The sequence below is a fragment of the Uloborus diversus genome, chromosome 1 (genome assembly GCF_026930045.1).
Source record: "Uloborus diversus isolate 005 chromosome 1, Udiv.v.3.1, whole genome shotgun sequence".
Taxonomy (NCBI): Eukaryota; Metazoa; Arthropoda; class Arachnida; order Araneae; family Uloboridae; genus Uloborus; species Uloborus diversus.
The window spans coordinates 56,349,659-56,362,873 of NC_072731.1; the positions used below are offsets into that span (position 1 = coordinate 56,349,659).

At 31.7% G+C, this 13,215-nt stretch overlaps 1 protein-coding gene across 1 annotated transcript in view; it reads right to left on the reverse strand.

Annotated features, from left to right (window-relative positions):
• Positions 1-216: 216 nt before the first annotated feature.
• LOC129229807 (death effector domain-containing protein-like) overlaps positions 217-13,215 on the reverse strand; it is a 41,825-nt gene continuing 28,826 nt past the window's right edge. Inside the window, exons 3-4 of the mRNA XM_054864186.1 lie at positions 12,734-12,973; positions 217-4,980 (exon numbers count right to left, since the gene is read on the reverse strand). Coding sequence (XP_054720161.1) covers positions 4,856-4,980; positions 12,734-12,973 — 365 coding nt within the window. The 3' untranslated portion in view covers positions 217-4,855. The remainder of the gene's footprint in view (positions 4,981-12,733; positions 12,974-13,215) is intronic.

A 13,215-nucleotide genomic window follows, 5' to 3' on the forward strand; every position in this document is an offset into this window, starting at 1 on the left:
AGGACAATTACGAGAACTCCAACCCCTGCACACATAAATTGCTCACACAAATACTTAAAAGTTGAAATTCTTGGCCAAATTTTACTAGCTAAAAATATAAAATTTAAAACTTGTGTTCATAAAAAATTGTAAGCAACATTTCATACGTATCTCTTTAAGTACAAATACAATTACATATATGTACCATATGTTATGTTTTGTAAATAATGCATATAGTTTTTATTTTTTTTTGGAACTTAGAAACAAGACATTGATTTTACTGTTGCTAAACTGATTCAAAGTTACTTACAGTTCTTACAGAGAGTCAAAATTTCGGAAAGTAAAGTTTTGAAGTTTGTTAAGAAGCTTTAATATTGGCCCATAGATAAAGATAGAAATTTCTTTCATTAACAAAAATCTACTGGCATTTTCTACATATTGTCTTGCATTTAGCATGTGCAAAAATCAGTCCAAAGCAGACACTTTTTATGTGGATACAAATTAAAATATGGTCTTCGACAAATAATTCATTTCAGTTTACTTTTTGCCAAATTTTTCTTTTATGAAACTTATTTTAAACATTGAACGGCTAAAAATGCACATAATAAAATCAGAAATATTTTTGTAGTTTTTAAAGTATTTCAATTAGTTCTACAAAAATACTATTTACATAAAAAAGAAAAGAAAAATTTCTTCAGAGTGGCGGATTTGCCATGCCTCAACAGTACGGGCAAAAGATGGTCAAAAATTGCGTTTAAAAACACAAGTTTCGTTCAAGATACAAAGACAGCCCAAACGTTAGCATTATTTTTTAGACTTTAGCTTCGAAGAATTACCAGGAGAGAGACTTGATCCTCCTTCCCATTCTCCAAACGTTGACAAAACTATACTCAGGGTTCATACCCAATCTGGAATAAAAATTTCCCTGACTTTTCCAAGACTTTTTCATGACTTCATAAAAATGTTCATGATCTTGTTACACGAAGAATATAGTAGCATTTAATGTCAAACTTGCCAATTTTCGGAAATGGGCTTTATAAAAACTTTTATGTGAAATGCCACTAACTAGTGACTGAAAAATTATCAGTGCACACTACAGAAACTAATAAGTTATTCTTATTTGTCTTTATCATATATATTCACGTAAAGTAAAAATATAGTGAATGCAATACAACTGATGTTTAAATGTCTGAAAAACATTTAATAAATAGGGCAGAATAGTAATAAATGGGACAAAAATTGAATGAGTCATGACTAAAATTCTAATAGTAAATTTAGTTTAGTGCCCTTTGGTATCAACGGAACATCTAAGCATACATGTTACTTGACAGTATTTTCGTTCACTAAAGTAAAGCCACGTTTTTCAGTAAATTCATTTTTCTAAACCAGATATTTCAGCTGGCCACAAGGATCAGTTTTACGAACTGCATGTTGGGCACCACTGTTTTAGAGTATTAGAATTCCCCTACCTCTGTGTTTTATTGCATGACTAAAGTTTTCATTTTCTAAAGCCTTCAAAATGTTGAGATAAACTCTGATAAGTTTAATAATGATCTTTTACAAGTAGTTGAAACAAACTCTGATGCAATTGAACAACACTTTTTTAGGGGGCGTGGCAAAATCAAGAATGTGTAAGTTCACTACTCCAGAATACAAAATATAAGAAGTGCTGAAAATAATGGTGAATTCAAAGTTAGTTATGCCTCAGAAGGAAAATCATATTTAAAAAAATCGGCTGTTACAGAAGCAGATGAAATCGGATTACAAAACTCTGGTTTGTTTTTGAGATTGTTCAATTTACGTGCAATATTACTAAATCACACAGTATTTTTAGCGCTATTTTAACTATTGTTACTTTCTTACTACCCAAGATATTTTTCCATGACTTTAAATAAATTTCCACGACTTTTTATGAAAATATTTGTTTTCCATGACTTTTCCAGGTATGAAATTAGTTTATTTTTTTCCCATGACTTTCAAGGATTTTCATGACCCGTACGAACCCTGTATACTAAAACTGCGCTTTTAAAATTACAACTCCAAGGCAAATGTGTGGGAGAGTCTCCGAAGCCTGTGTTCCTTAAATAAAAAAAAGCACACATAAATGTTTTACATGATCCAGTGATAGACAAAGGACCCCCAAACCAGTAAACCTGGAACCATTTTTTCAAGCTTTTAGAATAAGGAAAGGGTTTTATATCTTGCACATACAGTAAAACCCCTCCTAACGGACACCCCTCTTATGCTGACAATCTTTTTAATTCCCCAGTTCAAATGCAAATAATATTATTAAACCTCTCTCCTGAGGACACCCCTCTACTGCGGACAAAAAATATGTCCTGTTAGTGTCCGCATTAGAGGGATTTTACGGTATTTACATATTCCAGAAGAAAAGGAAAAGAGTAATGAGTTTTATAATATTTAGTTATCAAACTAAAAATAAAACTATAACTCAATGATAGGTCATAAAAAATGCATCAAGATTTTTTTATGCCTAAAATTTTGCATTAACTTATAGAAGTACAGTCGGACCCCAATTTAAAGAACCTCTATTTAACGAATTTCGTGATTTAGCAAATTTTTCTCTCCCCCCCCCGAGTAAAATGAAGGCAAAAACCCCCAATTTAACGAATAATAAACCCCAAATTAACAAATTATTTTAACAGCCGATTTTTTTCTTTTTTTGTTAATTTGAGTTTGGAAATACTGGATTGTTTTCCAAATGATACATCCATCTTGTCCGAAGTAGAAAAAGACCTTTTCTGAAATTAGAAATGCTTGACGGGCAAGAGGGCAACCAATGAATAGTGATTATTATACTCCAATTAACAGTTACTTTTTCCAATGCTTTACATGGCCTGGAAACTGTAAAATCATATCTTCTGCAGCTGGCTATAAATGACACAGTAATTTTTTTTCTCTCCATAGAGTTGAAAGAGAACTATTTCAAGTCAATTATCAAGGAAATTGTCAAACACCTATTACTCAGTACTTTAAAATTTCAAATTATCTAGTGTGTAAGAAGTCATGGAATGCTGAATAAAAAGTGTACACTTTCTAACTACGGCTTTTTTTATGCAGCTGCTTAATAGGGCTTTCAGATAAGACGAATGAAAATTTTTTCGCACCCCGATTTTACCTATAAAAGTTTCGGTGCCTATGATTTCGTTAAATTAAGGTCCGATTGTATTATTTTTTCAACCAAAATTTTAAGTTACTTCTGAGGACAAAATGTTCTTTGTTTGAAAGTTGGCGCCCAATTGCTATACTTTTACTTTGTACTTGATTGCTGATTCAATTATTCAGTTCTTTTATGAGTCTATTTTTAATTACAATTTACATTTAAAGGGGGAAGGGGGGAATTGACCAGAAGCTTCAAACTAATTTTAACTAATTTTGAAAATTATTCACAAAATTGTTTTCTTCAATGTAATTAAATGTACAAGAAATGTTGCATGTTAACCCTGTGATACTAACAGCAGATGATTTTGTTACTTTCCAAGTTTAAAAAATATTATTAGTCAATTTATTAAACAATTTACAGAATTATTTACCATTACATTTGTAATTCTTGAGCAACAACTTTTAAAAAAATCCACAAACAAAGTGGGACATGCTTATTGATATTCAAAAGTTTAAAGCTGTCACCGAAAACAGAAACATATGCAGATTCGAATAGTTATAGATACCTTTAGCATGAGCTTTTGTCATTTTTATTTGATCAGAACATTTTGCATTGGTTGATAAAGTCACTCTTTTCAATGTTTTCCATGTTTTAAAGAAACCCAGTTTGCCTTTTTTTTTCCACTTTAAAAATTAGAGATGTGCAGATATTATTTCATAACAACTTCTGTTAATAAATTACTTGTCGGATAATTAAATAGCAAGTAATTAAAAGCTCAATGTTACTCAAATTAGAGTAAAGAATGGCACATTAATTCTTGAGTTCAAAAACATAGAAAACTCATTAGTTACTTCATGAGCTAAAAACACTTAACTACAACAGCTCCAACTTTAACGCTATAAATTATTTTGAACTTGCCATAATTAAGACAAAAGTAATTTTTGTTTTTAGCTGTCAAATGTTTCAAAAATAATTCACTGCATTTTGCAATTTCATTCTATCATTAAAAATGAAACTAATAAAAATAAAACATGCAATAAGGCATGAATTGGCAATTCTGAAATTAATTGAGGTAGTGAGTTATTTTGAAGTAGGCAATCAAGTAAAGAGGTATCCAGATATATTGTATAATTCGTTAACAATTTCAAGGGACATATTTTACTAGAAATCTACAATGACATTTGAATGCACAACAATAACAAAGAGATGAAAGAGTGAATTACATCTATCTCAATATTTTTTAATTCCTGAGGTAGACTATGTTCAACAAATTAAGCTAAGTATTTTTTATTCCTTACTTTTAGACAATAAATGAAAATTAAGTAACAAAATCAACATTTTGAGACAGATTAAATTGTGATAATTGATGGAAATGATAAGTCAAAAATATAGAAACATTGTAAACCAATTCACAATAGGAGATAACATCTGTATCACAAAGATTTAAAAATGAAAATATTTCTTTTGATCATCAGAACAATGTACTAAGCATGTTGTCACCAGACTGAAACCATCTTCATGAAGACCCAAAACTTAATAGAAGAAATCAATGAAAATATGTAGAAATTGAGATAAACTTTCAAAATACATTGAAACAATTTCCTCAGTTATATATAAATCTTTTTAGATAAACTCAAAAAATACAACATATGCAATTATCGCAAATTTACAAAGCTGATAAGTTGAAAAACCAAACATCATATCTCAAGAAATATAACAAACTTATGCTTTGTAAAAAAAACTTATTCACAGTTACAGATGTAAATTTTGGATGAGAATAGAACGACCTTTTTCATAGTCACTTTCTTCAACATTCACAAGTAATTTAATAGCTTCATTTCCAAAAGCCTGCTTCAAGGAATCTGTTATGAATACACCTACAACAGAAAAAGACAATTTTGAAATCTAACAATTAATGAAATATCAAATCCATTTTCAGAACTTTTTTCCAGTTAAAAATAAAATGCTTTCCTACTTGTTATTTGCAATACTTTAAACCAAGGCTTCCCAAGTTGTGGTCTGCGAACCCCTGGGGGGCCTGCTATTTCTCAGCAGGGGGTCAGCGGCAAACTTCATTCGTAACTAAAGTTTCAAAAGTAAATCGGGAATGGAAGATAAGTGAGGTTGTTAAAATATATATAATTTCTCCTTTCTTCACTATCAAATTTTCTGTCGACTTCAAGGTGCAAACTGCAGGCAAATAGATATGAATTTTTATTCATGTGGTGATTGACGACGGGAGAGGAATGAATTGACAGGTTTGAGGGCTCATCGCAATGCATTTTTGGAGGCACCTAAGATATGAATAGAACTAGGAAAACCTTTCTTCATGTGCCTTTCTGAACCCCTTCAGGGCCCTTTATGTCCTGGGGACCCTTGCAATTGCAAAATTATGAGTCCACCACTGAGAGGGGAAGGTTCATTGCTCATAGTAAAATATCATAAAGTGAGATTTGACCAACTAATACAGTAAAATAGGGTCAAACCCCGATTTAGTGTCCACCCTTTGAAACGCCAGTCCTGTTATATCGCCATATTGTGTCTAAATAAATCTTCTATATGGGAATTTTAATGTAATCTATTTGTTAAGGTGCCAGAACTAGTTATAATGCCAACATACTTTGCTCAGGAGAAATTTTTTTTCAAAAAACTGACTTTTTACACTAAGCTAACTATCACTTAATTCTGAATACTATTCCTTTTCCTCTTCAGTATTAATGAGTGTAATAAGCACTACCGGCTATTAAAGCTATAGACTTGAAAATGTTTTCAGGCGAAAATGCCCTGTGGAGAGTTTGTTAGCAATAAACTTGTGGTCTCTGAAACACAATCAGCAGTTGAACAGAAGAGAGTCAATTGCTTTGCTAACATTAAACTGCATATCTCACACCAGAGCTTGCTTTTAATTACCTTTTTCAACTCTTTTAGCTAAAGCATTTGCGGAATGAAAGACAAAATTAATCCAGAAAGTTTTGTGAATTGTTGAAGACATGAAATTTTAGTGGAAGGTGAAAAACATATGAGTCCAAATTTATGCAGAACTGAAAGAGATTCTCTGACTGTTTTGCAACATCCTCTTAATACATTAATACCAACAAATCAGTTTCAGCTTTGAAAGATATGACTCATGTCAATATTATTGGGTTAGCAATTCCCGATTTACGTTCTAATTCATATAAAGCAGAACCTTAGAATGTAGAAGAGAACATGAAGTCTGAATATACAAAGAATGCAGTTAGAAACTTACTTACTTAGTTGAGATCTGCGTTTAATAGAAAAGTGATGGAATATTTTCTCATATTAGAAAAGTTTAGAAATCTCTCTACTTTTTTTTCCCCTTTTTGGACTCGTACGGTAAGAAAATGCTTTAATTTGATCATATTTTTTAGTGTTTCAAATTTTTATGCAATCATACACTTTACAGTGCGATATATTGCCAAACTCGACATGACGCTACAACACAATGGGATCCGACATTGGCACAACATCCAAGTTTGACTGTACCCCAATGACAATCATGAAGCAATAAGATATTAAGTTCAGGGTTACCACTCAATTCCAGGAAAATAATTTCCTGTGATCCTGAATGAATATGCAGCATAACAAACAAGTCAAGCACTGACATTTGTATAAAAACATTAATATCTTGATATTATTATTAAAGGGGGAAAAAGAGAAATTAAAATAAGTGGGGAGGAGAAGAATTCATTAAAACAGAAATAGCAAGCTGATTGAATATTTATACTATTCATTCATTCGTAAATTGAACCTTATAAGGTAAAAAAAAATTATAAGTTAAGTAAAAAAACAAATTTTGATGATGCTCTCTAAATTAAATTAGAATAAAATTCAAGATGCTTGTCAAATAAAACAAAAAATAATTTTTGCTTTTATGATATTTTTCCTTATTTATATGCTTTTTATTTTTTAAATATTTTTTTGGTCTAGCTTATACATTTGGTCACTGACTTTTGCCATTCAATTAAATAAAAAAAAGTAAAATTTCTCACGCTTTCCAGATTTGTAAAGATATTTTCAAAATTCCCTGGGTTTTCCCTGATTTTTGATTTACCTGTAATCATTTTAAGTTCCTTGTAGCATGGCAACCTTGTAGTTGCCAAAAATTATACTCTAATATCAAATCATAATGCTAAACTTTTTTAACATAGTTTTGACTACGCACTAGATTCTCGCTCTGCTTATACTGGTTTTACATTGTACAGTGGAACTCCGAATTTACATTGTCCGTTACCTACGTTATCCCATGTATACAATGTTGGAAATTCAGTTTAAAAATAAAATATTAAAATAGTTGCGATTTTAAAAGTAGTATTACTTGAAATTTCCATTTTTAAAGAAAAATTAAAAGGATTAATTTGCTCCCCTTTAATGTGTAATGAATAGATATTGATCAAATCATGTGCTTTCAATTTATGAAAGCAGTAACTTGAGAGAACAAAAGATTTTTGGTCAATAAAAACCTTCCTTGAAGGGGGGGGAGTGTGTCCTCCCCCCAAGTGACACCCATCTGCTGAATGCACCACAAATTAATTTTAGATTTTATAAAAAATATTAATACAGTCGAACTTCCATACATCGAAATTTTCTATATATCGAAAAAATCTCTATATATAGATTTTTTTTTCGAGACATTCGTAGATTTTTTTTCCTCTTTAGACTGTTTGTCTCATGAAAAAAAAAGGTTAGGGGAGAAAATTATGTTCACTAAAGGTTGCTACGAAACTCATAAGGAATCTGGGGTTGAGGGGTGTGCAGATAAGTCGTTGTTTCATTCTAGAATTCTTAAATTTCCTCATGTTTATTTCAAATATCTTAGTTGTAACCAGTAACATTGTAAAATCAGTTTCAAGTCATCCCTTTTGTCTGTTGATTATCGTTCCTAGTCGTTTTAGCTGCAGTAAAAATAATCCAAGTTAAGTAGATTAATTTTTTACTTTTCTCTGGATTTGTTAAACGAAAATCCCCTAATGTTGCAGATCAAGTTGAATTGCCGAAGAATGAAGATGTATGAAGGTGCAAAAATGTAATTTCTGTTATTTTTTTTAATTATTAACTTTCATTTAATCCGATGCTCGTATAAATTAGGTTTCATACGCGGAAATTAGCTTTAATTTTAATGTTTTAGGAGATTTTTAGGATAAAATAAGATCGTTTCTATATATCGAATTTTTTTTCCGGCAATTTGCTACTTCGATATATGGAGGTCCGACTGTACTTTAGTTCTGAAAAATTTCCCTAATAATTTTCTAGAGACTAATAATCTATTGACTAGTTTTCAGTACGGTTTCAGAAAAGGTAAATCTTGTGCAACTAATTTATTACATTTCTATGACAAAGTTACCATGGCTTTGGACAATAAGAAGCCAATAGATGTTGTTAACATTGATTTTCAAAAAGCTTTCGATAAGGTACCGCATGTTGCTCTACTTAGTAAATTAGCTGATATAGGAATAGGAGGGAAAACTTTCATTTGAGTAAAAAACTGGCTGACCGGATGGAAACAAAGGGTAGTTGTAAGGGGAAATTATTCGAATTGGAGTGAGGTTTTAAGCGGGGTTCCTCAAGGATCAGTATTAGGTCCTGTTTTGTTCATTGTTTTTATGAATGATATTCACAAAAATATTTCTGGGAACATGAATTTTTTGCTGATGATGTCAAAGTTATGGGGACTAGAAAATGAAGAACAAGAAAATCAGCTGCAAGAGGATCTAGATCATATTAGGGAGTGGGCTGATAAATGGAGTATGGCTGTTAATGTTGGGAAATGTCAAGTGCTACATTTAGGGCATGGAAATAAGTGTGGCAGAAAAAGTTACTGATCTTGGCGTCTTAATAGTGATGTGGATCGGGTAAATACCCAGCGGGTAGGTAAATATTTTTTGGGTATTTACCCGGGTATTTACCCAAGGCCTGGGTAAATACCCAAAAACTGGGTATTTAATAAAAAATGCAAAAAAGCGAATGAGGTTTTTTTTTAAATCTAAATATGAAATAATTGGTAAAACTGATATATACATATGTATTACACAGTTTATAATATTTTTTATTGGAAGACTTGATGAAATCATGAAAGAAACATATCGTGAACCAAAGAACCTTTCTTTTCAATGTCATAATTGGAGAAGTATAAGCAATTCATTATGAACTTCAGAATTTCAAAATCACAATCTAGGTTAGTCATATCCAAAATGAAAAAAAAAAAAAAAAGGAAGCATGAGGGATGTTTGGAAGAATAAACTGAGAAGTTATTAAGAAACTATGGTGTTATTTATTTTATTGATATTTAAGTGATATCATGGAAAATATAGAAACAGTTTTCGCATTAATAAACAAAAAAAAAAAAAAAAAAGCAAAATTTTCTTTTCTATTGCCTTGCTCATTTGCATTTGCTCCCCTGTAGGGTGGGAAGGTTAATATTTTTTTGGGTTTTATCCGAAGGCAGGGTAAATCCCCTAGTAATTGCGCATTTTGCAAAAAATTTTTAGGTAGTATTAAAAGTGACTATTATCTTTTTTAAACATAAACCCTAAAATAAAAGATTAAAAATTTTAAATGAATTTTAAATGTTTATGTATATTATGTGTGTGTGTATATATATGTGTGTGTGTGCTACAGAATAAACCTGAACAATTGAACTAAGTTTGGAGGAAATTTCTGCATAAGATATAGGTAAATAAATTGTAATAATAAATTGAGCGACATTTCGTTACATTTTGATGTCATGCAGGGACATATTACTAAGTTATAAAAGAGTAGGACCTTAAAAAATTGATGTTTGCTTTTTTTTTTGTAACCAGTTAAGCTTTTTTCTTTTTGTAGAATGGCTTTTTATATCTGAAATTTGGCTATCAACATTGATTAGGCATATCCAACACATTTAATGTGAATATCATATTAGATTGCTAAGCTGTTTCACACAATAATTCTTTAAATATGTGATCAAAGTACAATTTTTGGGCAAAAATTTATTGTTTTGTATATGGTTGGTTGTATATATACATAATGGAATACACACAGAAAAGTATTTTAGATGAATATAAATTTTTGAAATAAATACCCGGGTATTTACCCATTTTGGGTATTTACCCTGGGTATTTACCCCTAAAAATAAATACCCGGGTATTTTACATCACTACGTCTTAATAAGTCAGGATTTAAAGTTTAGCCAACAGTGCAGCATTGCTAGTAAAGCCAATAAGATGCTTGGGTTTATCAATAGATCTATTTCAAACAAATCTAAAGAAGTTCTTCTGCCCTTATATAGAAGTTTGGTAAGACCTCATTTGGAGTATGCTGTTCAGTTTTGGGCTCCTTATCTTAAGATATTAATGTATTGGAAAGGGTTCAAAGACGGGCTACAAGGCTAATAAATGGACTTTCTCACTTAGACTATGATTCCAGGCTTAGAAGGCTAAAAATGTAGTCTTGAGCAAAGAAAAGACCGAGGGGACATGATTCAGTTATTTAAATTTATTAAAATGAAAGATGTTACGGGGCTGAAGTTTAGCACTGAAAACAGGACAAGGGGTCATTGTTTTGAGCTATTTAAATATGTCTAACATGGATATTAGGAAAAATTATTATTTTAGCAGGGTAGTGGAACCTTGGAACAGCTTACCGGAAGAGGTGGTAATGAGCAAGGGAGTAGATAGTTTTAAGAGGGCCATTGATTGATGGGGATTGTAAATTGACTAGGACCAGTCTAGCTGGGCCCAGAGCCTGTTGCTGGTCATCACTTTTGTATTTGTATAAATCTTGAATAATATTTCATCTAAAAAATTTCAACGAAAATAAGGCACTATATTGCAGAAAATGGCCGGGTACCTGCACATCTGGGGTAAATTTTACACAAAATGCGACAGTATACAGCTTTGTACAAATAGCTTTTACTATACCTATATTTCTTCTTTCCTCAATTTTTAATTTTTTTGATAAGATTTTAAGATTAACTGCAATTATTGAGTGCTGTAAGCAAGAAATCAAATTCTTATTTTATTTCACATTTTATAGTGAGAATCAAGCTTATAGATACTGTCTGTAGATTCTTACTCAAAGGATAAATTTTTTTTACTATTTTATAATTGAGATCGAAGTAAAAATTGAGTAATTGTTTTAATTTCAAAGTGATTTTTTAGAAAATGCTAGGCAACAATACTGTTTGCTGTCAGTTGATATTGGTTGAAGAAAGTTTTTTAAAAAGAAGCAAACTAGGGGATGGTGCAGGTAACTATTACAGGATGTTTGATAAACAATCAAGCCAGCTTGTTGCCAATCTAAGTTATTTTCTTATTAGTAGGCCTTTATAGATGTAATGTATGATGGATGTGATTCAAATGCTAGGAGAGTCAGTGAATATTAAAGAAAAAAAGAAGCCCAGAGTCGGAGTCCACCTATTTTCTAGCAACTCTGACTCCTTTACCCCAAAATCAGTCTGACTCCGACTCCACAATCCTGGTTTTAAAGTGGGACTTTGCTGTTTCTGTATCCAACAGGTGTTTGATGCGGTTGATGCAGAGCATGAAGACTTTATCTAGACCTAACCATGCCTATTCCTTATGAGCTGGCTGGACTGGATGCCTGTGCAGATGTGTTCACTGGCAGATCGAACAGTTTGGGGGACAGCCTATGAATGGAACTTGTTTTTCTTTCGTCTACTAAAAGTGTCGACAATGTTTGGAGTTTTCTTCTAATAAGTGAATCTTCAATTTGTATGATGCCAGTTTTTCCAAATATGGATTCACTTTGGTATGATGATCTTTTGTTTCTTTTACCGGGACTTTTTCCATTGACATTTTTCAAGAGGGACTTTTATGAACTGCCACGAATTTTAATGAATATGTTTGGGGGTTTTACAGACTAAATTATTTGGGTGTATGAAATTTGTTTTTTCCCCCCCTATGTTAAATGTATTTTTCCTGTTTACACATTTTACTCTGTTTTATTAATAACTTATTATTTATTCAGAGAAATGAGAATGTAATTCTTTTCCCCGGACAGACAATCCACAAGTTTTCGTTGGGCTTGCACCAACCGGTTTTAATTCCTAGAACTTTGGGTCTTTCATCGGCCGTAGCGGGCGAGTTTTGTCAACACTATATCCTTTTCTGCTGGTCAGTGAAAATTGCTATGCCAGTAATGTTAAAAGTTTTCGAATTTTGGAGTAAATTTTTCATAAATCCGCTTAATATATTTTTCTTATAACAGACCAAGTTCATATTTCTTTTATAAGACTCACAAAAATATTTGCTAAGTTTTTTTTCGAGATAAACTTGGTTCTTAGCTGTTTGAAGCTGCTCTGGGACTCTAGTATAGAGCGTGTTATAAAAAAAAATGTATATAAAAATAAACATTTCAAATTTCTTCACCTCCAGTCCATTGGGAAAGCATCGGTTTTCAAGCAGCACCCGCCGACCTTATGTGTTCCCGCTTGATGCATTTTTATCACTAGCCTAATGGAAAACGTAAAATTGGGGTTCCACTGTACTTAATGGTGTGAAATTGCAACTTTATTAACTCAAGTGAGAAATATGTAAGGTATATAAATTGATAATTATGTTTTGTGAAATAAAGATAATAAATAGAAGCAATAAGCAAACAGAAACTATTTACCTTTCAAGGCTTCAAGTAAAGAACCATTCAGATAATCCCTCCAGAATGCATCAAGATAAGTTATTTCGGAAAATTTTATGTCACACACAATATAGCCCAGGTCTCGAGCTCTTAAAATGGCACTTGCTTGAGAAAAGCATTCCAGCTCCCGTTCAACAGGGTCTGGTTTAAAAGAAGAAACATTGCCCAGAAGAACAGTCTGATAATTGCAGTATTCTGCACGAACTCTGAGGCGGACATCTAAAAGGAAAAAAAAAATTTCAATATTTTGTTGTGAAGTTAAATATCAATGGGTAAAAAAAGTTTTACTCATAGTTTTTTTAATTATTTTTATTTTAGGGGGGGGGGGAAACCAAGTGCCAGGGGGGAGAAAGCATGACATGTGGCATTAAAGATATACAAAAAAAGTAAGCAAAAATATTGTTCATGTACCTCTACGCAGGGTTGGTATGGTTTTTAATGCGTTTGGGAAAAACCAGTTT